The 27,709-nt window shown below is 47.2% G+C and overlaps 1 protein-coding gene and 1 non-coding gene across 3 annotated transcripts in view; both read right to left on the bottom strand.

The window, feature by feature from the left end:
* Positions 1–27,709, bottom strand: part of CYFIP2 (cytoplasmic FMR1 interacting protein 2) — a 125,825-nt gene that overhangs the window by 57,372 nt on the left and 40,744 nt on the right. The window contains exons 9-21 of one of the 2 annotated variants that reach the window (XM_044230570.1): positions 27,128–27,219; positions 25,183–25,300; positions 22,654–22,773; positions 22,014–22,139; positions 18,431–18,597; positions 17,572–17,719; positions 15,377–15,451; positions 14,334–14,487; positions 13,253–13,409; positions 12,612–12,708; positions 8,818–8,894; positions 5,855–5,963; positions 3,972–4,091 (exon numbers count right to left, since the gene is read on the bottom strand). In XM_044230570.1, the coding sequence (XP_044086505.1) occupies positions 3,972–4,091; positions 5,855–5,963; positions 8,818–8,894; positions 12,612–12,708; positions 13,253–13,409; positions 14,334–14,487; positions 15,377–15,451; positions 17,572–17,719; positions 18,431–18,597; positions 22,014–22,139; positions 22,654–22,773; positions 25,183–25,300; positions 27,128–27,219 (1,560 nt within the window). The remainder of the gene's footprint in view (positions 1–3,971; positions 4,092–5,854; positions 5,964–8,817; positions 8,895–12,611; positions 12,709–13,252; positions 13,410–14,333; positions 14,488–15,376; positions 15,452–17,571; positions 17,720–18,430; positions 18,598–22,013; positions 22,140–22,653; positions 22,774–25,182; positions 25,301–27,127; positions 27,220–27,709) is intronic. The other variant, XM_044230560.1, reaches the window with a different exon arrangement.
* LOC122898248 lies at positions 20,960–21,062 on the bottom strand. Its single transcript, XR_006382933.1, has one exon. It is a non-coding gene; the product is annotated as a U6 spliceosomal RNA (small nuclear RNA).

The following is a 27,709-nucleotide window of genomic DNA, read 5'->3' on the forward strand; positions in this document are numbered from 1 at the left end:
CCAACTTCGACGGCTGTGGAAGCCAGCCAGCTCGGGGAAGGGAGACGGGCAGGGGCAGGTGGGATTCCTGGGGTCTGGGCTGCTGGCTGGGGCACAATGTCTGGCCAGACAAGTGTGGAGCTGCTACTTAACTCCACAGAGCTGTTGCCTCCTCAGAATGGGCTCAGTGAGGCCAGCGCTCACGGTCTTTCAAAAGAAGGTCAAAATCGAGATTTCAGTTCTGGAACAGCAGCTGCAAGAGCAAGTCTCCAACCCCTGTGCACCGTGAAGTCGATGAAGGGCAGAGACACAGAACCACCTCTCAGCTTCGCTCTCTTGGGGCCGACCGAGCCGGACCCTTTGTGCCCATTTGCTTCGGATGGGTAAAAAAAATGAAATATATAAAATAAATGGAGTAAACGTCAATGACTTTACGGAGTCCCGTGCACACGGAGGGGCCGTGTTACCAGGAAGATTAACTGCCAGTGAAGAACCAGGCAACAGTTTCTGTTCTAATGTTCTGTGATTTTAAGTCTCACAAATGCGTGTCAGCATTTACGCGGGAGACCGCAGGAGGGAATTCTCAACGCTGCTGATGTGGGGCTGCTGGAAACGCGGGTCCACCTCTCCCTCCACGCAACAGTTTCTGATGGGTGATCCTATCGAGGTTTCTGATAGGTAATCCAAGCCTAGTGTTGCTCTCACTGGTGTTCTTCCGGCCTTTAAATTACCAGAGGGCACTTGCCTCTGGGATGTGGAGCTCAGGGCATCAAGCTTGGCGCAGGTAGGAAAGGCCTCCTGAGAGGTTCAGCCGCCTTCTGGGAGGGTCTCAGTTTTCTGCAGTAGAGCTGGTTTACTGGGGGGAACACAGAGAAGCAGAACTGGGGACATAAACAGCTGGTGGGGCGACTTCTGTGAAGGCTGGAGAGAGCTCTTGGATGGGAACCAGAAAAGCTGTGTCAGCCACAGCGGACTGCTGACCAGCTCTGCGGCCCTCGGCGGGCGAGAAGAACAGGGGTCTCGAAGTCAGGTGCCGCGGGGCATGGAAGGTCCTACAGAGGAATGAGGTGTGCCAGCGGGGCTGGCCGCAAGCTGAAGAGAGCAGAGCCTGGCTGATGAGATTGTCTAGTCATTTCTAGATGATCGCTGCCATCTGGAAAGGCTGGTGTGAGGTTGCCAAAGCTTCTGCACTTTTATTCAGATTCTTCCAAATGTTAAATGTTGGCTCAAAATTTCACATGTGCTCTGCAGCAGAAACAAAACACAGCCTGCAAGCTGCCAGCCCTCAGATTCAGCGTCGGATCTCTCTGGGAATCTATTTGCTTGACTGCGTAGGATGAGGACGGCTGACTGAAGAAATCTCTGTCACCCTCCCAGCTTGGCCTCGTCAAGCTGCCTTCCCAACTCAGGATGGAGTTTCCAAGGTGGAGGGAAGGGCTGAGGGAGCAGATTCTGCAGGCGTTTCTCAGAAGAGGCAGAAGCTTCTCAGCCAAGGCCAGTAGGGGCCTCCAGACCCCACAGGAGAAAGCATCCCTGGGGTCTCCTCCTCCTCGTCTTTGCAGGGAGTGGCTCCTCCCTGAGGGCTGATGTTCTCACCTGATAAACAACAGCTTTCACTGCTTGTTTTGATTTTGCTCTCATCTAAAAGAACATTCAGTGCCTTTCAAGGGATGGGAAGAGGCTGTGGACACCCACACACACCCCAAACCAGTTTTTCCATGAGATATGCCCATTCATTACTGGACAGCTTGAAGATACTGATAAACAACAAAGATGAAAACAAAAAATCCCATCCCTTGGAGATGATCACTGCTAACATTCTGGCATCAACAAACAAAAACCTGTTCCCTCGTTCCTTTCAAGAAAAATCTACTTCTTAAAATAGATCTCCCAGAAGATCATGCGCTATATGTTAGTCTCCTAAAGTAACTGACCCAGGACTTAGGTGGGTAGATGGGGGCAAGTCCTTGTAGGAAACGCTGCTGAAAATTCACCCTGAGAATGTCTCATTGTAGCCCCAAATTTCTATGCTCCTATCTTTTTTTTCCCTTTCTTTTTCTCACTTTTTTTTTTCCAGAAGCTGTTATTTATTAAGTGCAAGGGAAAGAGTCATCCTTATAAAAACACTGTATGATGAATTCTAATATTCCTCCATCGTGTAGATGGGGAAATGAGCCTGTAGAAATTAAGTAATTGGCCAAAATTGCCGGCTAGTAAGTGGCAGGTCCAGGACTGGAGCCCCAGGTCTTTTTGACTCTAGAGCCCTAGTCTGTAGTCACTTTTTTTTTTTTTTTTTAAAAACGATTTTGTCCATTTAAAAAACAAAATTTTTTAAATTTTGAAATAATTTTAGACTCACTTTTCTGTGAATGAAAAAGCAGAGTTCCTGCATATCCTTGACCCAATTTCCCTAATGTTAACAGCTTACATAACCTTGGCATAATTATTTAAAGTCGGAAATTGACATTGGTCCCCTTCTATTAACTAAATGACACAACTTACTCAGATTTTCCAGATTCTCCACGAGGGTCCCTTTCTCTGTTCTATGATTCAACTTGGAATCCCACACTGCTTCTGGTTGTCATGTCTTCTTAGACTTTTTTCAATCACTGACATTTTTCAGTCTTCGTCTTTTTATCATCTGGATGCTTTTGAGGAGTGCTGCTCATTTTTTAAATGCCATTTAATTGGGGTTTACCTGATATTTTCTCATGATTAGATTGAGAAGATGCCTTTCAGCAAGAATACCACAGAAGAATACACAGCAGGGGTTACATGAATATAGCTTATTGTCAGTGTTGTTGACTTCTGATGCCTGGTTAAGATGGAGTTCCCAGGGTAAAATTACTAATCTTCCTCTTGGAGTTCATAAATATCTTGAAGGAGATAGTTTGAGACTATGCAAGAATCCGGCTTCTTCTTTTTTTGTTTGTTTTTTAAATTTCTGAGTAATTTTTAAAATTGTGGTCAGTTTTACATTTACATTTATATTTTTTATTTTTATAAAAAATTCCATTTATATTTTAAAAAATATTTATATTTTTATATCTACAATGTAAGTAATAGAAAACTTACCACTGACACCATTTTTGAGTGTATAGCTCTGTGGCATTCAGTTCACTCACATGACTGTGCCACCATACCACCACTGTGCTCCAGAACTTAATTTCCCTCAACCAAAACGCCTTACACTAATACCCTTGTCCCCGTAATCATCATCGCACTTTCTGTCTCTATGCATATGACTACTCTAAGGACCTCGTAACAAGAAGAACTATAAAATGTGCTTTTTAAAGTCCCACCTACTAATTTTAGCATCCATTGCTGGATTTTGCCCACAATTGTCACTGTGGCATTCTCATGGTGATTTTCTGCTTCTCTCATTCCTCCCACTCATCTGCTTTTGAGACATTAAAATCTTCTGTTGATGCAGACTGGTTGATCAAGTTTATTCTAATCCTTGGAGAGGAAGAATGAGCAGAGAGCATCTCAATGAAGGGAGCCTGCTCCTTGCTCGTGCATCAGGATCAATGACAGGGTTTTCAAATCCCAGAGCAAAGTGGAAACGTGGGAACCCTTATTTAAAAACCAAGGATTTCAAGATGGCAATGGCAGAGCAGTAAACCCAGCACAGAGCCCTTCTGACCCTATACTGCACACCCACGATGCCCACACTGTGTGCAAACTTCTCTAGCTTCTCAGGACCTCCCATGCACTGGCTCAGCTCTGAAACCCAAAGGACTTTGAAACCCAAAGGACAAGCAACTATGCCCCAGGGCTAGGCATGTCAGAGATCTCAAGGCAATCAGGAGACTAAGATCACTCTCATTCTTTTTAAGTCCCCTTCTCCCCAACCCTGTTCTATTCAGTTGGGAAAGAGACTAACTGCTTCTCTTCAACTATAGCTCCGTACTAGGCTAGCAACGCCTCCAACTAGGCTTCAAGTCTAAGGAATCCCAGGGCAGAACTCCCACGGGCCCCCAGTCTCGTACCACAATGGAAGTCAGGTCCTCACTCTCGAAGCGGCTGATGGCCTGGTCCAAGGATTTATACATGGCAGCAGAGATACGCTGGGTAATGAGTCTGTTCAAGTCGATTGATCTACCCAAAAGCTGCATGGAAGTGATGGGGAGAGAAGTTATTTAAGGTTCTCATCGGCACATGACAACTAAATGCAATGCAACATAAGAAATTGGATTAAAAGCATAAAGAACATTACTGGGCCAAATGGGGACTCTACGCATAAAACAGTATTGTTAAATATCCTGAGTATGATCATTCTATCTTGATTATGAGATAATGCCCTCATTCTTAGGACATAAATCCTGAGGTATTCATGGGTAGTGTCATGACATCTGCAACTTACTCTCAAATGGTTAAGAAAAAGAGTTCATATATTTAAAACATAAATACAATTTAATGTTACATATATATATTCTTTTAAATTATTTATATATACTATATCTTTATATGCTATATTTATTTACTACTTGTGTATTTATTTACTATTTATATGCTATTTCATTATATGTTATGTTTATAATATATATTATATACTAATATATTTATATACTATTTACCTATATTTTAGATACACACACATACACATGCATATTCATATATGGCTCTTGGCTAAGTGTCCGAGGATTATTCTTAACTATTTTATTTTTGTACTGTATTCACGAGAAAGAAAAAAATATGTATATAAGAGAAAGTAAACCAATTGGGTAAAATATTAATGATCACAAATCTGCCTGTAGAGTGTATATATATTCATTGTGTTTTTCCTTCAACCCCTGTAAGTTTGAAATATAAGAAGCTGAGGAAGAACAGGGTGCCTCCAGACTGTTGGAAAGGCTCAGGACAAGCTCTGGCACCCCCTGCAACGTTGGCATCCTAAATTTAGCCGTGAGGTCCTTCCCACAACGGTCCTGTGCCCCACCTCCATCACCGGAGAGTACCAGCTCCCACAGCAAGGGCCTACTGCCGGCCTTTCTGGGGATGAGTACACAAGCATGAGAATGCAGGGCTGGATGGAGAACGGAACTTCTGCTAATTCCCACCAGGGCACACCCATGTAGGCTTCATCCCAGATGCTGTGCAAATACCAGTAAACATCTACTCGGTACCCGCTGTGGGCACTGTGCTTTGCTAGGTCTCCACTTCCCTTTGATTTCTCACGGCAATGAAAACGCCCAGGGTTTCCTGGGTAACCCCTTCCTCTGCACCTAGGGCACTTCTCAGCTGTGGCCCTTCACCTGGGTCTGCCCCACAAACCCCGTGCCCCACATCCTGAGCGCGGCAGTCCTGGCATCAAGGCCGTACCAGCTCCTCGTGGCTGACCGCAGGAATATCTTGTATTTTGCCTCCCTGCCTCACGTGAACATTTTAAAGCAGGAATATGTGTCTGAGCTCCTGGCAGCATTTATTGCCTCTACGTCTGGGGTCAAATGTGAACAGAAAGCAACTCCACAAAAACAAAGTGATTTCTAGCGTGGGCTGGCGGACACGCTTCATTTCAAAGCCCAGAGCAGCCTGCCTTCGCTTGGACCAGTGTGCGGGCCCTGCTACCCGTTTCTGAGTGGCAGCCCCCATGGAAGGAAGTGAGCCATGGCTTAGGACAAGACAAAGGCTTTAGTGGCCACGACTCCCCAGAGGTGAGCTGCAGGTGGACTCAGAAGCCAGAACTTGAACCACAGGATGTCAAAGCCTCTTTATCGCTTGTAAGACTGAGGCTGTGCCATACCTATGCTCAGAAGTCCACACGGGTGGCATGTGGGGTGGAGAGTATGCGGTCCTGATCTCCAATCTCCCCGCTCACTTCATGGCTACTCTCTAGCCTGTCCCATTTGCCCTCTGGCTTCCTTAACCGTACCTGTACATGTCTCTGTTTCAGCAGTGTTTCGTAGCGGTTGGATGGTGGGTATGGAATGATGACTCCATAATTCTTACATTCAGCCCTAAAACGTTTATCCAACAGGACGCTGCAAGGGAGAAAAGTTACGTAAGTAAACATGACCATGGATGGTTTTCAGACACCCAGCCACATCTATTTCCGACCAGAGGGTCTACTCTAGGAAGCGCTAGCTTATGTATTTCAATTACAACTGTTTTTTGCTTTAGAGCAAAATGCAGATCTCTTTTTAGCCACAAAGCTCAACATGAAGCATTATTTCTAAGTTGAAGACAAGCAACACAGAAGTGGAACCACTTCCCTCTTTTATTCATTTACCAAAAAAGCAATCGAGTGCATGCTTGTTATATCCCAGGGAATACTCTGGTACCAGGGACACAAAGTTCCCGTCCTCATGGAGCTTATGTCTAGTGAAGAGAAACTGGTAACTGGATAAATAAAGGAATAAAATAGTTTCAGGGAAGAGGAAATAACTGCACGGCATTTACGACTTATCAGGCACACACCTGCGTGTACACAGTCATTTTTAATCTCATGACAATCTTCTGTAGATGTACTATTATCACTTTTTATACCGAGGTACAGAGTAATAGTGCTCTAAAACTAATAAAATAGGATCATTCAGTGTTTGGAGGTCAGGGAAAGCCTCTCTAAAGCAGTCTGGCTGGATGAACTCTCAAATGCTAAAAATATTAAGATCTGGAGGGGAAGAGTGTTTCTGGCAGAGAAAAGAAAAGAAAAGCTGGTCAGCATGCATAAAGGACCAGGCATGCTGGAGACCATGATGCAAAAATGAATTGATAAAATTCACCTGGGGGGGGTGTCTAGGTGGCTCTGATCATTCTGATCGTTAACTGTCTGCCTTCGTGATCCTGCGGTCCTGGGATCAAACCCTTTTTTGGGCTCCCTGCTCACTGGGGAGTCTGCTCCTCCTCTCCTTCTGCCCCTTCCCTGGCTTGTGCTTTCTCACGCCCTCCCTCTTTTAAATAAATAAATAAAAACTTAAAAAAAAAAGTTAACCTGGGGGCCGGATCACATGGGACGTCAACCACAGTAAAGAAGTTAGATTTTCCTAGATGTCACTGGCAGCCATTGAAGGGCTTTAGTAGGAAAGTGACGTCATCTGAGCCATCAGGCACAGATAGTGGCCACCAGCTGCGGAGCTTCCCGGGCACCTGCAATGTGGTGGGTCCGGGTGGAGATGTGCTAGCAGTATAAAGCACACACTAGATTTTGAAGACTTAGAAAAAAACAAGAAAACTAGCTCTTTAATAATTTGTATATTGATTTCATGTTGAACCCATATTTTAGATATACTGGATTATATAACATATATTACTCAAATTAATTTCGCCTATTATTCTTTCCTTTTTAAAATATGACTACTAAAAAATTGTAAAATGACACTTGCGGCTCACATTTGTGGTTTTACTGCATTTCTAAGGGACAGCACTGACCTGGATCATTCTTTCCCTGACGTGCTTTCTGGGACTCTCCTCACCACTCTCAATCTTGCCCAGCCCCCCATAATTTTGGAAACCATTGATCTTATAGGGTGTAGTACAGACTCAGGGGCATTTTTTCAGATTAGAATATTCTGTAAACTCAGTATGCAAAGACCCAGGGTTTGACAAGTCTGAGTTTGTGTATACAGCATATTTGAAAGGAGAACCATCTTAGAGACACTGGAAGCCCAGCTCCCTGTTGTAACTGCATCCTATACAACCCAGATGCTAAGTGACTACTTCATGGAAGGCTGTGTAGCCTGTGTCTTCCCTGGAAGTACATGCTTTGTGTACTTTCCATCATCAAGAGCTGTTCACTTCACTCAATGTGCATCTCTGTTAACAGAAACTGGTGTGTTCTGACATCAACTCCTATCTGAAGTATGTCAGACCAACTCTAGCTGTCAAAGCCAAAGGAAGCAAATGCCCCATGTGGAAAGAAAAATAATTTATGACAGTGGAGTAACTATTCTTGACACAACTGGTTTGTACATTGGGTTTCCAGTAAGAAGGGAGGTACCTATTTTGAGGTTTTTCTTGACTGGTACTGTTATGAGTTCTTGAAACCCAGGAATTCACTCAATCCACACATACTGGCACTACCAATGAGCCTCCCAACCCATGAAAAGTATCTTACCCCGACTTCTTCACCAGTCTCCTATCTGGCCTTTATATACCCATTCTTGCTCACCACCAATCCATTCTCCACATTTTGTTTTTCACAAGGGCAAATTTTTAAAAATAAAAATTGAACTTGGTCCTTGTCATTCTTTTGAAATCATCCTTGGATTCGATTTCTCCTAGAGAAATGCCTACAAGCCTCATCACGTGAGCCTGGCCTATCTCTACAGCTTTTTTGTGTGGCTTGCCTCCTCTTGTGGCCTGTGGACAAGACATTTACAGGAACTAACTCACAGTAATGGTCTCAACTGCCCTATGGAGTGGGCATGCTGTCAGTATAATATTTCTGCCACAGGGACTTTGCACAAGCAGTTCCTCTGCCTGCAACTTCCTGTCCCATCCTTAGTTTTATTTAATGTCTATAACTTCAGATAAGAACTCAAATGTTACTTTCTCAGGACAGCCATTCCAGTTCCATTCCCCAAAGACTAGTTCTGGTTTAACTGTCATAGATTCGCAGATTACCATGAATGTTTCCTTCGTGGGAAGCATGCAACCTCACTTTCGTTGTGCTCTCATTGGTTTGTATTAATGTCTGATATCCCTCCTAAACTGTAAGCTCCATGAGGGGCAGCACCAAACCTGCCTATTTTCCTCTCTCCTATATTTTAGCACCCAGTCCAGGCCCACAAGATCGCTCAATGGCTAAAGAAGAAGAGAGGATTTATGACAGGAAACCATGTCTCACAGGTGGCTGACTGAGAACGCTTGCTGCTCACAGCCCCGGGACCCTCATACCTGCCAGCCATGGCTTTGTAGTAGGCGAAGATCTGGTCTGCCAGCTTGTAAACAAACTGATCAAAGCACAGGTTCACCTGGGGACAGGGAAGCAGGAACGTCAGCTGTGCGTGTCTAGCTTACATTATACGTGAGAGGCAAGGGGATTGCTGGGTGGTATTGTGTGCTGTGGGGCAAGACACTTTGAATAGCAAAAAAATAAAGATTCCAGAGTTAAGGAAGTTAAGAGGTTTGGTCCCTCACTTTCAAGGCCCTTAGGCAAAGAGAAGGCAAAGTTCAAAGAGCTGTTGGGGAACAGCCCTCCTCGGGGAAGGCAAGCTAGCGCTTCATACCCTGTAGACGCTCACATTGTTCTACCCGTCCTCTCTCCTGCTGGACTTCCTCACTTTCCTTTCACTCTATTTGCCCTTGCTTGACCAAGGAAGAATTGGGTGGTCCTTGGAAACTGAAAAGTCTCTTTTTTCCAAACTTAAAGTTTCATTAAAAACCTTTGGTTCTTAATGTATATGGGATGCTTGTGCCATTTCGACTTGTCACATTGGTGGCAGACCGTGAGGCTTGGGTGAGACGTTCCTGTTGGACACAGGATCAAAACCAAACCATCCACGGAGGGCAAGAAGGAGCCAAGGGTGGGACTTCGATGAGCCGGGGCTGCGTGGTGGCAGGGCGCCATGGGACTGCCCAGTGGAGCCCATTTAGGTGACTGATCTTCCAAATTCTCAGCTCCAGAAGGTTAATTCTTTATCTGAGGGGCTCCCGCATCTCTGATTTTATACCCCAGATGTTATTCTGAGCATGCAACCCAGAGCTATGTGCAGCTCTGCCCTCATCTGCAGGGAACCAAGGCCTCTGCTCTGGACTTTGTGCTTCAAGGGTCCCCACTGGGCCATCCTCCAACTGAAGAACCTACAGAGTCAAGGTGGGGGTGCCCACTCATACCCTAAGCCTTGAGTGTCCTTGCCCCAGAAGCCCAATCCCCTTCCAGGCCTGTCTGCTATTCTACCTGGGATCACCCCTGAGGGTGGACCCCACGGCAGGTGTCGGGAGTTAGCTCAGGGGCTACGGTTTGTGGGCAGCGGTGGCAGCCACAGCTTGGCTCTCCACACCCAGGCACACGAGGCCCTTTGTCATGCAGGATAGAGTTGGAGGATAGAAAGAGAAAGGGGGCAGGCCACAAGTTGGGGGTCTCAATGTGTACTTTGGCCACACGCCCTCGAAATATTACCCAGGGCCTGCCTGGTTGTGTGCTTTCTTTCCATTTATTTTAAAAAAATCTTACTTGGCCACATGACACTCTAGATCTGTTTTGTTTTTCACCTGCTGGAGAACACAAGTATATAAGATCACGTCAGAACATGAAGTTGTCAGAGCTGAGATGCAACCCATTCCCTGGTCTCCTGGAATCTCTCTTCCCAACTCTGTGCTTGGGAGAAGAGATCTGTATCGGGGCCCATGAAGATCTTTAACTCCCATAGAAATCGGAGGCTAGAGAAAGCAAGCAGCATCTCTACTAGATCTCCTTTGAGATACATAAGCTGTCAGACTAAGTTGGTGGCGAAACGTTCATGTCTTTCCTTTATAAATAAGAATGTGGGGCGCCTGGGTGGCTCAGTGGGTTAAGCCTCTGCCTTCAGCTCAGGTCATGATCTCAGGGTCCTGGGATGGAGCCCCGCATCAGGCTCTCTGCTCAGCAGGGAGCCTGCTTCCCTTCCTCTCTCTCTGCCTGTCTCTCTGCGTACTTGTGATCTCTCTCGAATAAATAAATATTTTTTATTTAAAAAAAAAAAGAAAGAAAGAATGTCATAGATTTCTATGACATTTTCACCTAATGGGCCTCAGTCTGTGTTTATATAGTCCCATGCAGTTAAGCCGAACAGAGACTACCAACCCAGTTCCCAGAAGGCAAAACTGAGAAAGTTTGGTAGCCATCACTACTGTTGGCCTCATGCTTCTGGTCCTTGCTCGTGGCAGAGTTGTACTTCCTTGCTCCTCTCTGAAAAGGAGGTGTGGTCATGAGACTTTCTTTGACCAATGACATGTGTCATTTCTAGGTGGAAGCTTTAAGTACCAGGAACACCTCCCCCCGCCATGGCAATCAGTGAATGTTCCATGTGTCCGGACTTGAAGACTATATGGACCAGAGTTCCCAACCAACCTGTAATGGAGAAATAAGCCTTTGATTTCAAGGTACTAAGAACTTGTGATTATTTGTTACTGCAGCATAACCTAGCTTATCCTGACCATCAGAGAAATAAAGCTACTGAGTGACTCTCTAATAAACAGCTTATAGTTGGAAGGATGGTTTCTTCAGTCCTAGTAGTACTAGCCAGTGACACCCTAAGCTGTGTGACCTTGGCATAACAAAACTGACCACTTCAAGTCTAAGACTTATTACCTGTAAAACAGATAATAGCATACACCTCTTTAAATTGCTGTAAAGGTTATTGAAAAAGTCTCTCTCTACCATGGGTAACCCCGCACCTGGCAAGTTGTAAATGTATAAAAATTGATACATGATATTGTTGTTGTTATTATTATTAGCCAAATAATTCAACCATAAAAAACCTATTAGAAAATTAATTTTACTCATGCAGTTCCATCATCTGTCGTCCCTTAATACATTTGAAAAAAGAAAGACCATCCTCTTGGTCTGGGTCCTTTTTGATGATCATTATTTGCAAAGACCACCCTCCATGTAGTGAATGATATTATAATAGCTCTGCATGGGGACAGGCGGGAGCTCATCTGTGGTGAGCACAGCAGGATACACAGAGTTGTAGAATCACTGCGTTGTACACCTGAGACTAATGTAGCATTTGGTGTCAACCGTATTGCAATCTTAAAAAAAAAGTCATAAAAAGAGATCACTCTCCAGAACCAGTCACTGCTCCCGCACTGCTGCAGTCTGAATGTGTGTGTTCCCCCAAAATTCCAATGTTGAGATTCTAATCCCCAAAGTGAGGGTATTAGATGATGAAGTCTTTGGGAGGTGATTAGGTTATGAGGGTAGAGCCTTCCTGAATGGGATTAGTGCTTTATAAGAGAGAGACGGGGACACCTGCGGGGCTCTGTCGGTTAAGTGTCCAAGAGATTGGGTGTGGTGAGAACAAGCCCCACCCTGTGTTCTACGCTCAGCCTGGAGTCTGCTCCAGATGTTCTTCCTCGGCCCCTCCCTCCAGTTGTGTGCATGAGCTCTTTCTCTCTCTCTAAAATAAATAAACAAATAAAATCTTTAAAAAAAGAATGGAAAAAAAATTAAAAAAAAAAAAAAAGAAAAAAGAATGAGAGTGAGGGCACCTGGATGGCTCAGTGGGTTAAAGCCTCTGCCTTCAGCTCAGGTCATGATCCCAGAGCCCTGGGATCGAGCCCCACATCAGGTTCTCTGCTCAGCAGGGAACCTGCTTCCCTTCCTCTCTCTCTGCCTGCCTCTCTCCCTACTTGTGATCTCTGTCTGTCAAATAAATAAATAAAAATCTTAAAAAAAAAAAAAAAAAAAAGAATGAGAGTGAGCCTGCCCAGAGCTCCCGCACCCCTTCCACTACGCAAGGACTATGAGAAGTCTGTGACCCAGAAAGGTGCCCTCACCCAACAGTGCTGGCTCCCTGATCTAGACTTCCTCCCTCTACAACAGTCAGAAACACATTTCTGCTGTTTATAAACCCTCGGTCTGGGGTAATTTGGTACAGCAGCCTTTGAGTGGACCAAGACAGCCCACTTTGTGCTGATAGCAACAGATTTAAAAAGTCCAAACTCTCGGAATAAGATTACAGGAACACAAGAAGCGTATCACTTGCCTCGGCTTCAATCTCATCGTACAGGAACTGCTTTTTAAACTTGGTCAGAGCATAGTAGGCGCTGTCATTGTACAGGTCCAGGGGGTAGAGGACGTACCTGAAGAGAGAAAAGCAGAGGCCGGCAGCTTACTAATCCCTCCGAAGGCAAGTCAACTGATGCAGCTTGGGAAACACAGAGGGTTGGGTGAACACGGGAACAGGCTTGGGGTTGGGAAGAGAGAGCCTCCCAGCACTCGGATGTTTCCAGGCTGCCTCAGGAATGCCTTACTTTAGAGTCTGCCTGTAGAAGTTGAACATTCATGATGCTAATAAATCCAAGGCCTGAAAAAATGAGTCTGGGACCAAAAGAAATGAGGTGGCAGTTAAGGACATTAGCTTCCTGGTCCCCAGAGATGGCTATCCTCCAAGCACAGCTGCTTTGAGATGGACAGAACCCAGGAAGGGCAGCTGGGCCAGTACAATCCTGAGCCTATCTACAAGGCTGAGTCAAATCTGGTGTGACCTGATCCTTGGGATGAGCGTTCTCCTTAGAAGGGCACACTGCCTAATCTGGAAAGTTCTGGAAAGAACAGAGCTCTGAGGCAAACTACTCTCCATCTGCACCCTGGGAACCTCCTTGCGGACCCAAGCCTGCCTCTTACTCCATCATGGAAGGTTCTTTGGTTTCCAGGATATGGTCTGTTAGAATCCAGGGCATGGACATCTCAATTGGGAACTGGATTCGCCGGCCCATGGTTAACTCCAGGAAGAATTCTCGGAACCAGAGCTGAGAGAGGTCACAACACTGCTGCAGGGCTTCTGAAAGCATAAAGGAGAGAGTCGTGGCTTATACACAGAAGCACCAAAAAGTCTTTGCTCTTATTGTTATTAACTTGTTCTTACTGCTTTTTTGTTCTTACCCCTACACTACTACACAGCAGGTGCTCATTAAGTACGACTTGATCAGTAGGTCCCACTCGCTTGTACCTGGAGGTCAGTCTAATATCTATTTAGAAAACAGCATTTATTAAGCTCATGGTAGCAGCCCCAGGCAGGAGGAGAGCAGTGATGTTTTAGAAATGTAGAGGCGCCCGCAAACTCCATGATCCCCCTACAAGGTCATCCTAAAAACCCACAGTGAGGCCTCCTTGTACATGGTAATTCTGGCTTCTATCCACTTAGGAGCCTTGGAGGGCCCTGGTCTGCATTCTGATGGAGAAGTTCTCAGTAACGACAGACGCATTATCCCTTCCACGTCCCTGGATGCCGCTCTCTACCGCCCCCCTTGCCCTGTCCCACCTGCACAGTCGTCCTGCTAACAGGGACACAGGAAACGGGGACACAGGGCTGCGTGTAGCCTAGAAGCCTCCTTCGCTACAAGCAGCAAGACTAATCAGCTCAAAGCTACTGCTTAGAAACAAAAGACTGACCGAATGCCTGGTCATTGTGGGTGTGCTGCTGATTTAATAAAGTCCTCAGTAGAGGGGACTAAGACCAGACAAATTTAACAGAGTGAGAATAGCTGGACTGAGTCTGGCCTTTCCAAGCCCACCAGAAAGGGTGCCTTTTTTTTTTTTTTTTTTATCTCGGTAGCAAAATGTGCCTCTTTTGATCAATGACCGCGTTTTTTAGGTTTGTTGTTGTTGTTTGTTTGTCTTCTTTTACAACTTTTAGTCCAAAGCCTTAGTGGGTCTGGGACCTGGGACCCTCATCCTCTCCCCATGCCTGGACACGGTGACTCACCACTGATATTGAGCAGGTGCGTGAAAAAGAAGGACTGCTTGTGGAAGTCCTCTATGGCGAGGACAATGGGCCCATCAAGGCTGCTTCTCAGCGTCTTCTTGGAGCCACTTTTGTCTGCGATGAGCGATTCGAGCATGGTCCGCACCATGTACAGCTTGAAAAAGAAAGTAAGACCAGAAGGTCAGGGGCTGGCTCTCTACCCTGGGGTAAAGGTCTCTGAGCTGTATTTATGTTTTTCTTTTTTTTCTGCAGATGTCTGCTCTTAAAAAGCACTGTCTTAAGGAAGCACCAGTTTAGGGTTGGAGAAGTGAATCTGGAACATGTAAACCCTCAGGAGGGAGACTGGCCAGCCCAGGAAGGAAAGTCTGCCCAGGGCCTGATACTACGTCATTCAAGGCCCAGGTTTTTGCCCATTCTGCTTGGCCAAGGGCGTGGGCATCAGAGGAGAACCCCAGTTCACATCACTCTGGAGTCAGTCTCTGCTTTACTGGTTGGTTGGGTGGCACCATGGGTAGAGCCCTGGACTTGGGTCTAGGGCCAGGCACTGCTACTGTCTTGCTGTGTGATCTTGGGCAACAAAGTCCCAATTTGGGCCTCAGTTTTCTTATCTGCTTACATGAGGGGTTGCACCAGATGCTTTCTCAAACCAGTCCCTTCCAGCTCTAATATTTTGAGGAACTGCGAAATGCCATTTGATCAGAGCAAGCCCCCCCACCCCACCACCTCAAGCTCCTGATCCTTAGCACTCTGAATCCATTGCCGAGGAAGGCGCCCTCTGGTGGCGCCAGCTGCGTCGCACAGCCAACCAAAATCCTGGTGGAAAGCGGGTGAAGACAGGTACTTACACAGGAGGTCTACTAGACAACCAACTCCCACTTACAGAGGGCCTTAAGTGCAAAGGGTGCAAGTGCTAATCTAGATCTTTCCACATCATATGCCTTTGAATCTTAGGGCTGGAAGGGGCCTTGAGGAGCCAGGCTAGTCCATTCCTGCTGCCTCCTGGAGAAGTGTACCCCAACCAACCCAGCCAGGCGGTGTTATACCAGGGATCGGCAGCCTCTTCGGCCCTGTGTGCCACCAGTGGGGTGAAACAAAGCCCGCGGGGACCACTGGCAGGCCTAAGACATAGATAGGAGAAAGGAGGAGGGGATGGGAGGGCAGGAGAGACAGGGAAGAGGGAGAGAGAGAAGAGAGAGAGAGAGAGAGAGAAAAGCAAGAGGTATTGTATACGGTGGGAAAGCCGCCGCGAGTGCCAGGGGCCACTTGCCGACCACCTCTCAGAAGCTCCAACCTCCCTCTGCCACCACATCCGCCCTGGCTGCCTCCAGATCTCCTCCAGGACTGTCCCCACCATGCGCTTGGCCCCGGGCTGGGGGGGGCGCAGCCACAGAGGGAAGGGGCACAGTGCCCCTACCGCAGCACTTCCCGTGACGGTCCGCGAGCTAGCACGGTGGCCGGTCCACCCTCGCCAGCCTGATCATCCCTCAGCACTGAGAAGCACCGTTCTTATGATGGCCTTGGGAGTTATCCAGAAAAGGATTCCTCAAGTACAATCCATGTGGGATTGATGGATTTGTATAGAATTCTATTTGAAAATCCATCCTCTCCCCACCTACTTCTACTGAACAGGGCGCCAGCCAACATCCCAGCTGGGCTAGGTGCCCCTGTCTACGGTGCTCGGAAGGCCCTCAAAGAGCCCCGGGGTGGGAGTCAGGAGACCTGGGTTCTTGTCCCACCTCCACCTGTGACTCGCCTTGTGACTTAGACAAGTCACTTCCCCTCTCTGGACCTCAGTTTCCCCATCTGTAAAACAGGGAGGATACTGGGACTCACTTATCTCTAAGGGCTCTTCCAACTCCGACTGTTGGGGTCTCCCCGATGCACCGTGCCACCTCACAGGATTCGGCGGTGGTGGGGGGTTAACTCCTGGTCACACTCCCCTCTCAAAGCACCTGTATAGACACTCCTTCCACTCCTCTGCTTCTCTCCCTCCCTCTCTGCCTGTTCGGCCCTTCGCCTCATCCTCCTTTCCTGTTTCCCTTCTGCCTTGTCCATGTCTCCCTCACTCAAGTCTTGGGATTTACAAACACACCCAAAAGCCCTGCTTAGCCCCTCCAGGATAGTCTAGGCTGGAGAGGCCTCTCATCCTGGACATTACACAGAAGTGTTTATAGAAGCTTCCTTGGGATTTCCAAGGCCAACAAGTTTAGTGCACACTGGCCCACAGGCTCTGAAGCCAAGGGAAGTTACGGTGCTGAGAAGCCGTCCTGCCCCATTCCTCCTCCCCAGGCACAGGCACAGATACAGACACAGACACACACACACACACACACACACACACACATAGAAGGGGGGTGGTGGGCTCAGACAGCTTATCTCAGATGGTTCAGATTCATGGCTGCAGAGCTGAGACTGGCTGAAAGGTCAAGTCAAGGGGGAGCTCCTGTAAGACCCCTGAACATTTGATGGACCCTTATGCTTTTTTTCTAATACCTCAAAAAGCCTACCTTTATCCTTAAGGAAGTGACAAGGATTCAACCAAGATGCCCAGATTCTTTTTGACTTGTGTGTGTGTGTGTGTGTGTGTGTGTGTGTGTAATTTAATGACTACCCTGGGTAAATCACAGGCGACCTCTTGCTCAGAAGCTTCGCTTAGCCACTCTGAATATCTCCGATTACTAGGCTTTCTCTAAGGGGTCAGGCTTCTGATATTTGTGCATTTGAGGGGATAATCGTAATAATGTTTGGTCGGGAACATGATCTCCTTCAAATTTTTCACCAAATGGAGATGATAATCAGAGTACAGAGAGATCACGGCACTTGCCCAAGATCACACAGCACGTCAGAGGCTGAGCTCCTGAGTTCCCAAGCTAGAATGTCAATGCAAGGTGAGGGGGCCCGGGTTCCATGAAGAGGGACAGCATAGATGCATACAGAGTCTACAGGAAACTCCTCCTACACTTTGAAGCCTATACTCCACAGGGCTAGGAGAGAGCCAGTCCTGGTATGACCCCCATTTACCAGATTAGACAACTGAGGCACAAAGAGACTGTACAGCGTGCCTGAGGTCACATGGGTTTCTAGGACTAGAATCCAGGTCTCCTGAATCTTAAGCTGGTAGTCCTCCCTCCTGTATTAAAACAAGATGGCAGAGTAAGACTAGCACTGCTGGGGACCTGCCCTCCTGCCTGAAACCCCCTGCCCCTGAACTACCATGGCTGGCCTCAGAGCCACTTACCTGTGTGCTGGAGGGCCCCACAGCACGCCGGGGCACCTTGATGTCAAATCCCCCCTTGGGATCCTTCTCCCCTCTCAAACATGGGTCATTGGGGGGCTCTCGGCCCCCCTCCCAGTCACAGATGGTTTTTCGAATTGCCTGCAGGACACTGGGAAGGAAGAACCGATACTCAGACCTGGCTTTAGCATTGGAAGGAGGCCCTGCAAGCCTGTTTCTGGAGTCTGTGATGGCCCAGGACACCCTGTCTTAGAATTCCTGCGCACTGTGGAAGTACGCACATTCCTGCCCCCCACCTCCCTGCCAAGAGATTCTGGTTTCCCAGGCTTGAGCCACGGTCCACAAGTCTGCTCTTCAATAAGCACCACAGGCGACTCTGATGCCCATTGGCTATTTTTCCTTCTCATTACAGGGGAATTTCATTAGTCCAATTACATTTCCGTATGTTTGAAGTTTTAATAATAGCTTACATTTGTTGCATACTTACTCCGTGCTGCCGTGTGCTTAGGTCAACACGATGATTACCTCAATTTATCATACCAACAGCCAATGAAGTAAGTACCATTATATTCCACATTTCACAAATGAGGAAAACTGAGGTTCAGAGAAAGTATGTTACTTGACTAAGTGCACACAGCTAGTGATGGGTACAGACTTCAACCCCAGAGCCTGAGGCTTCATTCATTTCAAATATCTGATCTCCTAAGGAGGCCTCCTAGAACATGCTGGAACTTGCTAGAGAGGTCTGTGTGTGTGCAGAGGTGGTGCTCAAGCTACCTGAGCCAAGAACTTCCCCTGTGGTCTGGACCTAGCACCTCTGATTTTTGATGTGACCCCTGGAAAGGGCCATCTGAAGACCCACCTGATAAGAACGTTCTTCTTCTTCCGCACTGCCTGTCTCAGGGGCTCACGCAGAGTCACCTGGGCGAAGTCCTGCAGGGCCGCGTAGATGGTGTTCCTGATGGCCTGGTTGAAGACGCTCTCCATCCTGCCCATGAGGACCTGGAGGCCTTTGATCATGGCGATCACCTGGCCGGGCACAGATCAAGGTCAGTCTCCCCGGGCCTCAGCTTACCTATCTGTCCAGCACCCTGCACCACAGTGCAGGAGCGGTGCTGAGTGAGATGTCCAGAAGAGAGAGGCCGGTGCCATTCAAAGAGCCGGTTCACAGTGAGGTGAGAGACGTGTGCCAGAATGGAGAGGAGCGCTCTGCTTCTTGCATCAGACAAGTCCTGCCGCAAGCAGAGATGTCAGCTAAACGGAACCGTGACCTTCACGATGCGGGGGACGTCCACTCTGACACCAGCTCCCCATCTTCCTGCTAATGGCTGACCAACAGCAGCCAGTTCACGGTTCTCTGATTTCCAGAGACCTCTCCTACCTACCATGCACCCAAGACTGTGTCAAATAGACCTTTGTTTGACCATAACATTTTCTATAGAATTTTTACAATCTTTGCCTTTGAAATAACTTGGCCATTTGCTGCTTGAGTCCAGAGAGCTTCCTCTTGTGACATAAAATTTCTACAGAAGTCTCAGGGGGGGAGGGGAAGCCTCTGCCCCTCTGTTTGCCGCTTCCCTAGTCCCTTCACCTGCTCCCTGGGCTGCAGACATGGGGAGACGCGTATTTGGAATGAGTGTATCCTGGCCTGTGTGCACATGTACCTTCTCTCCCGAGTTCCTCTCTTCTCTGAGCAATTACTCCTCCCTCCCTGTCCCGAGGAAGAGAGGCATGTGTTTCTGCCAGTGCTTTGTTGGTTTCCCAGTAGGTAAGTTTAACGGGGTGGAGGAGGAATAAGAAGTCTTGGGTGGCCTTGGGTACAAGCCACATCCCTAGTCTAGCTTCCCCAGCAAGAAGCCTGAGTCTTTGGCCCCTATCAGCCACAAGTGTTAACATCTAGGGTGATTCAGAATTCAGAGGGTGTAGCGCAAGCCATGTCAGCCCCCGACATGATGGGTCGGGTCTGATGACATGACAGCAGGTCCTCATGATGATGTTCCAGACTCCCAGGCTCTGCTCTGGGCTCTCAGTGCACAGGGGCAAGGCCCAGAGACACCCTGCATGCCCTACGTCCCCAACTCGGGCCTGTAGTGAGCCATCAGAATATATTTGTTGAAAAGGAATGAATAAGGCAATGAATGAGTTTACATGCTAAGACATTTTCTTCCTCTAAACCTTAAAGGAATAATAGAACATATATCTGAGTCAGAGGAAAGGGTGAGAACAAAGTTCAGGCAGTGAGGCTTTTCATTAGAACAACAAATATAGTGGTTTTGCTAGAGAGAAGCTTTAGTGCAGAGAGATAATGGGACAGAAGCTTAAGGGAAAATTACATCACAAAAGTATCTGGGTTTCTGGCTAGAGATGAATATATATTCAGGAATAATGAGACAATAGAAATAATGGGACAAAGGAAGGAAGAGATAATGGAGATGTTTCAAAATATTTCCAAACACAGCAGAGTGTACAGATATGTTACACCTAAGGGAAAATCTTTGCAACTCTGGGCGAGGCAGAGATTTCCTAGCTAGAACACAAAAATCACAAACCCATAAAATAACTAATAAGTCGGACTTTATCAAAATTAACAACAGCTGTTCTTCAAAAGGTACCCCCCCCAAGAAAATGAAAAGACAAAGTCACCAATTAGAAAAAATAGTTACAATATATATATGACTAGAGACTTGTATTTGCAACAAAGATTCTCATAATTCAATACAAAGAAGACAGAAACCCGATTTTAAAAATGGGCAAAAGATTTCAGAAGACAGGATTTCTCAGGGAAGATAGATGAGTGGCCAATAAGCACATGCAAAGATGCCCCATGTCATCGGTCTTCAGGGAAAGGCAAGCTCAAACCTCAACTCAATAGCCACTCGAATGACTAAAGTTAATAAAATTAACCATGTCAAGGACTGGGAGGGTGTGGAGCAAAAGCACTCTCAGATACAGTCAGCAGAAACATGAAACAGCACATGCGTTTTGGAAAACCACTGGACAGTTCCTTAAGAAGTTAAGCATTCTCCAACCATACGACCATTCCGAGAGAAAGAAAAACCTACATCAACAGGAAGACTTCGGCTCAAATCCTTAAAGCGACTTCAGTCATACTGGCCGAAAGGTGGAAATGCCCGATGTTTATCAACAGCTGAATGGGTAAGCAAATCACAGTATGTATCCATACAACAGAATAGTACTCGACAAGAAAAAGAAACAAACGATTGATACACAGAACAACGAGGATAAAACTCAGAATTATGGTGGTGAGTAAAAGAAGCCAAACACAAAAAAAATACCAACCAAACAAAAGGATAAGAGATTTGGTAATAAAAGAAAGTGAGCAACACAAAGTCTTTAAGGGGAGATGGAAATGTTCTGCATCTTTTTTTTTTTAAAGGGAATGCTCTGAATTTGTGTGTCATCCTTGCAGAGGGGCCATGTTAGCCTTCTCTGTGCTGTTCCCATTTTAATAGCCGTGCTGTCAAAGCAAGCACAGAAGGTTCTGCATCTAATATTTGTGGTTTTACAGGTGTGTATACAACAGTCAAAACTCTTGGCATTATATGCTTTAAGTGGATACATTTATTGACTATAAATTATACCTCAATAAAGATAATAAAAATAGCGTACTATCCTCATGAAGATTTTGCACACATGGCACAAGAATGAGGTCTTCTAAAAGGAACATTCAGAGGACAAGACAGAGCTTCTGGACATTAAAAATATAATAGGCATAATGAAAAATACTAATAGAGTAGAGAGTGGAACTTTAGGAAACATCCCACAAAGCAGAACAAAACTGAGCGATGGACATAAGATAGAAAAGATAAGAAAATGAGACACTAACTCCTGGGGGTCCAACCTGTGACGGCTCATCTCATCTTGGTTTCCACCTGTAGTTCTTTGATCATTCATCAGTCTGGACATTTTTCTTATCTCTTTTAGCCATTGTCTGTGTTTTCTGCTGTTGGTTTCCCTTTGCCCATTTTTCTAGTGGAGTGAGTGCTTTCCCTTGGATTCTTAGGAACAGAATGAGTTTCTAATCATTTTTGAATGGCAAGTTTTTTGTTTTTTTTTTTTAAAGATTGATTTATTTTAAAGAGAAAGAGAGCAGGAGCAGGAGAGCAGGAGGGAGAGAGAACCTCAAGCAGACTCTGCCCTGAGGGTGGAGTCCAACACGGGGCTCCATCCCACCACCCAGAGGTCATGACCTGTGCCGACACCAAGAACGGGTTGCTTAAGCCACTGCAACACTTGGGTACCCCTGAAGGGTCACTTTTGAAGAGATGAATTCAGGTGGGAGGGGGAGGACGGGAGCGTATGCACACGGAAGGCCCATGGCTGCCACCCTGTGCAGAAGCCCTCCTGGAGCCACCAGGATCGACACCAAGCAGCAGCCTCGGGGTGGGAGCAGGGGCGGGGGGGGACCAGGGGTCAGCACCCACCTCCACGAAGGCGAACTTCTCCTCGCTGGTATAGTTGTAGCGTGTGGCTCTCTCATACTCCTCCGCCGTGCCGGGGCAATCCTTGTTGCAGAACTTGTCTGTGGGGTGAACCAGCTTCCAGGAGTACTGGGGAGAGAGGGAAAACCCAAACTCCGTCAGCGGATGAAGGGAAAAACCAAACGTGCTGTGTCCATGCAGGGGAGTATGACTCGGTCATAAAAGGGAATGAAGTTCTGATTCATGCTCTAACACAGATCCTGGTTGAACGCATGAAGTGAAAGAAGCCAGACGCGAATAGCCACATAGTATATTATCGTACTTGTGGGAAACATCCAGAAGAGGGAAATCTTTAGAGACAGAGACAGATTGCTCAGGGCTGTGGGGATCGGGAATGGGGGCTGATTGCACAGGGTTTCTTTTGGAACTGATAAAAAGATTCTAAATTTGACTATGGTTGCACAATTCTGCAAATATACTAAAAACCAATGAATCTACATTTTCAATGAGTGAATGGTATGGTGTGCAAATTATATCTCAATAAGGCTGTTAAAAGAAGAGTGCTGGGACAAGGCAGGGGCAGAACAGAGGTCAGGCTGGAGGGGTTCGGGGAGGGCAGGCCCTCTGCCTGCAGGACACCTACCACCTCCATGACATGGGCGCTCCACTTGGATAAAAGCTGCAGGCCCCGCAGGGCCAGGTCGAAGAGCTCTCGGTATTCCTCATCTGACTTCTGGCTGTCCAGTCCGGAGCCTGTCACCACCTGGGAACATGGGCCGTCACCCTCACCATGGACACGCCTGGCCCTTTTAGACGTTATTTCTCTGATTCCCCCAAGAATGATATAAGGGAGGTGCTATTGTTATACCCCCTGGAGAGACAAACTGAGGTTCAGACAAGTTCTTTGTTGAAGGCCACATGGCCTGTCCATGGTTGAGGGCTTAAACTCAGATGGTGTGACCCACAGCCCCACTCAGAACTACCCTGCAGGGCTGTGGCTTTCAAATTCTTTCAACTGCAAATACAGTAAGAAGTGCACACCACATAGTGACTCAGGAACACATACCTGCCTAGAGATCCTAAATATAAATATAAATATAAATATAAATATAAATATAAATGTAAATATAAATGTTTTATATATATATATATATATATATATACCAACTCTTTTCATATAGTTACTTTATCCTTAGCACATGAGAATTCCTCTGATGGGCTAGTCCATGTCATACAAAATGCCCATCATAAGTCACTGAATTAATTGCACAACTCCTTAATTAGATACGACCCACCAGCTGAAAAGCGCTGAAGACTAACATCTATCTGGATGTGCACTATTCCATCAGGCAATACAGATGTATGCAGGTGTGTATGTGTAAGAATGTGCACATCCGTACACACGTATCGAGTCAGTCCTCGTTATTGCTGAGTTCTGTCGTTGTGAATTTGCCCACTCCCTAAAATGTATTTGTAATCTCCAAGTCAGTACTTGCAGTCCCTTTACTGGTCATTTGCAGGTACGTGCAGAGTGGTGACAATTCTGAGTCATGTCCAGCGGAGGCTGAACACGGCGACTGTGCTTTCTCGTTTCAGTGACACTACTGTATATATATGGTTCATTTAATGCCATGTTTTCCACATTGTACTTTTTACTGGTGATTTCACTATTTAAAATGGCCCCAAGAGTAATACTACAGTTCAGTGCAGTCATCTTAACTGCAAAGAAGGCTATGACGTGCCTTAGGGGAAAAGCACCTCTTTCAGATCAGCTTTGTTTGCACGTTAAATGACAGTATTGTCGCATGTGAGTTAATGTCCATAAATCAACAATATATATTACAAATGGCATCTTTAAATGGAAATGCACAGAAAACAAGGTTATATATTCATCAGCCTATGAACATGTCGTGACCAGAGGAACTTAGCTCTGTACTTCCTTTGGGAGGAATTGTTCAGTATTCGCTGATCCAGGCTTCATGCCCACTTTTCAGAATACAATTACTGCAAATAACGAGACTTGTTTGTGGATACACATGCATAAAATGTACAACTCTAAAAAACCTTGACGTCAACTTCGCTCTTACATCACACCAAGACTTGACAACGATGAAGGAGGCCTGGCTTTGAAATTATTCCCATTGCTTTAGTTCAGATGATTGTGGCATGTGGTCAAGAAAGCCGAAGGGTGGGGCTTGACCTCGGTCCATGTCTTCCAGGAGCCCTCATAAAAATATGGGCCACCTGTCTAACGACCACACGGTGTGCACATGTCTGACTGTCCTCATTTCAACTATGCTGCCCTTCGATCAAAGACCTTTTCAGAGTTTGGGTTTGGAAAGCATGCGCACTACGGCTGCCAGCCACACGGTGGAAGCAGTGAGCAAACATGGGATAGTACACAGCCATCCGGGTTCAAATCAGGGACCGTGTTTATCAAACCAACATACACATTTAATAGAAAGGTATATATGGGCAGAGTCCAGGAGGATAGATAAACCCAAATATTAATCACAGTTGGTTCTGGCTGGTCAAATTTTACATGGTTGATTTCCCTCCTTTGCATATCTGTAATTTTTCTGAGGTTTGTGCATTGATTACCTTTCCATATTAAAAAAAAGAAAGAAAGAAAAACGTAACACCAGTAAAAATGTAATTGGTGGGATTACAAGAGATTTTACGGGCTTCATCTGTCCCAAATTGCATTTTCTGATGTGTTACAAGCATAATTATTGTGGAGTTTTAAAACACTCCATGCTTTGACCAAGTGTTCAGAACTGTTTCTCTTGCCATCCAGGGTGGAAATGGCTGGGATCTTGTGCAGATGAACCACATTACTGGGCCACTGTTATCTGCTGCGCAGGATGCATTTTCCATGCATCCTACTGTGTTAGCCTCTCAGTGAACCTTTCCAGACACGATTATCCCATTTTACAGATAAGGAAACTGAGGTTCAGAGATTGTGAATAACTTGTGAAGGTCAGTGGCAGAACCGGTTCTGTCTAGCTCTAAAACCCATGCCCTTGGCCCCTTTGCCCTCTTGCCTCCGATATGTATGGCCTCACTCCTGCTCTCCTTCATCCTTGGGATCATTTCCTTTCTGGCCAGTCATTGCCCCTTCACACCCTGAGCCCCCACTGGGCTCCCTTCTCAGCAGGCAGGGCGAGCTTACCTCACTGTTGCTGTAGCGAGCAAGTTCAGAGATGAAGCGGATGTGATCGTCCCGGATCTGAACCATCTGCTCGCAGATGTTGTACTGGGGGCTGATGCTGCTCTGGGTACACGTCCACCTGGGCAGAGAATCACACGGTTGGAGAAGGTCCTGGCCCGATGTGCCACAGTGGGATGGGCTCCTTGCACTCACTAGTTGTTCTTGGTGCTCAGCCAAATGTGGCTGGCTGCCCTGGGTGGACCCAGCACGTGTCCCAGTCACAGAAAGACAGCCTGCCACAGGCTGAGCAGAATAGTCTTCTTCCTCCTCTAAAACCCAATCACAGGCTTTCCCAGGTAACTTGTGTCCACAGTACTTACCAGTTATACGAATGAGGAGCCTCTCTAGGGCTACAGAGAGCTGGAAACTGAGCAAAGGAAAGGCCAGGTGGGCAACCTCCCCGGGCCTGCCTCCCGACTGTCAGCACGGACATCCTGGGACCGAAGCTAGCTTTGTTGCGGCCGTTAGCATGGGACTGGGGAGGCTCACAGGGATCCTGCCTCTTGTTTCAACAGTGATCGGGCAACATGAAAGGACTCCACGTGATGGATAACGTGTGTTCTCAGAGGTATTGCTGGCATGGTCTCCCTCCTTCCCTCTCTCTCTCCCCCCACCACCTTCTTGCTCCCCTTGCCCCTCCCCTTTCTCCTTTGGAAAGATATCATTGGGAAAACCATCCTAAAATGGAGAGGAAATCAATGAGTGAAAGATTTTACTTCCTCCCCTCCTCCCCCCACAAAAAGACAGGCCCCTTCACCGCCTTCTGTCATCTGGTGCTGGGTGACCCAGGAGACAGACTAAGCATGGGCACCAAACAAGACAGATAGACATTCTGGAAAAAATTTAGTCTCTCAAAAGGATCTCCTTGAAGCGGAAGTGGTTTTCACAGGAGTGCCTGGACTGGGGATGGACTTCCTCATGCTTATACTTTGCCCTGACTTTTATCTTGGCTTACTTGTCCAGGAATGGGGACGCAACCACTTACACCTCTGACACCCCTCTGTGGCCACATCAGCTCCCACCCAACTTCAGGTGGCCCACAGTACACACAGGAAACGTGAAGAAAGGAGTTCAGGCTTCTCGGTTCCATGCTCTTCCGAGAAAACCTCCTCACACGCTAGCAGCAAGCAGGTTATGAAGAGACTAACCCAGCTTCCTTGGTGAGACTCCCTCTCGGGGGCTCAAGGCTGTTAGGGTTCAAGGACACTCCGTTTACCTATTTTTCAGGCACAAACCCTCACTTGTGACTAAAGGACAGTCAGCCCCTCTCTGTAGGGAAAGGTCATATTCATTCAGCTTTGGGCAAGATGCAGACAGAAGGAACCTTACTAACAAGCCCCTAGATCAAAGGAGAGGCCCAGACCGCAGCTGGGTGTCACCCACCTGCTGTGAGTCCCTGACACCCCAGGTTTTAGCACAGATGACCTAGAACAGTGGCTTAAAAAACAATCCAAGGCAAAGCTATCAACTCAGTTCACAGGCAGAGCCGTCTAAACCATATCCTCAATGACATACTTACTGCACGGACACAAATCGGAGGAGAGAATGAACGTGCTGAAGAATGCCATCTTGCTCCGCCCGGCCACTGAGGGCCAGCCAGTCCTCCCCCTTCTCCAGGGAAGGAGGGCTCCTGCTGTCCCACTGCGGGCAGCATGGGTCAACGCCGGGACACAGAAGGGGCGTGGCTGTGCTCTGAGAGCTTTTGAACCCTGGCGGCAAAGGGCAGATACAAAAGGGCTCAGAGCACCCTCCGCTGTTCCCTTCCGGCCGGCTGGGTGCCAGTGTGGCGATGGAATCCACCTGCCCAGGGCTCTGGGGAGGGGGGAGGGGCTGAAGTGGCCCCTCGGCCCCCTGCCCGGGCCGGGCGTCCTCACGGGAGCCGAGAGACATTACGGCAGGCACTCACTTGGACTTGTTCTCTTCATAGTGAGCACTGGTCTTAATGTATCTGGCCAGCTCTATCTGCATGTCGCCGAAAAGGGGCACCACTTGCAGCTGCTGCAAAGGAAGCAAACACAAGGCATGAGATGCTGACGGAGGGGCCGGCCAGCTGCCTTCCCCTGGGGAAAGCAGGCCTCCTCCATGGACCTCTGGGCCGACCCCTAGGCTCTGCTTCTGATCAAGCTCCTGGGTCACCAGACAGTATACAGGGCCTCCCCTGCCTCCAGCCAACCCATGTTCCAGCAACTGAGCTCAGAGGGGCAGAGCGATTTGTCCAAGGTGACACAGCAGCCAGAATGGATGAAGGAAGAGGACCAGATGGCCTGCCTCCCAGGGCAGAGTTCTCTCTGCTCTAACTTCCCTGGGATTCGTGGGTCCTTGCCGCTGTGAATGCTGGACTAGGAGTGGGTACCTGGACGCCGCTAGCTGGGTGAGGCAGACAGGTCCTAAGTGAAGACCAGCCCAAATGGAGAGGAGGCCGGTGCGGACTGCTGGCTTCTAGGTGGTAGGCACCCATGTCAAGTTCTTCAAACCCCCAAGATCCTTA

This window comes from Neovison vison, chromosome 1, assembly GCF_020171115.1.
Source record: "Neovison vison isolate M4711 chromosome 1, ASM_NN_V1, whole genome shotgun sequence".
Lineage (NCBI taxonomy): Eukaryota > Metazoa > Chordata > Mammalia > Carnivora > Mustelidae > Neogale > Neogale vison.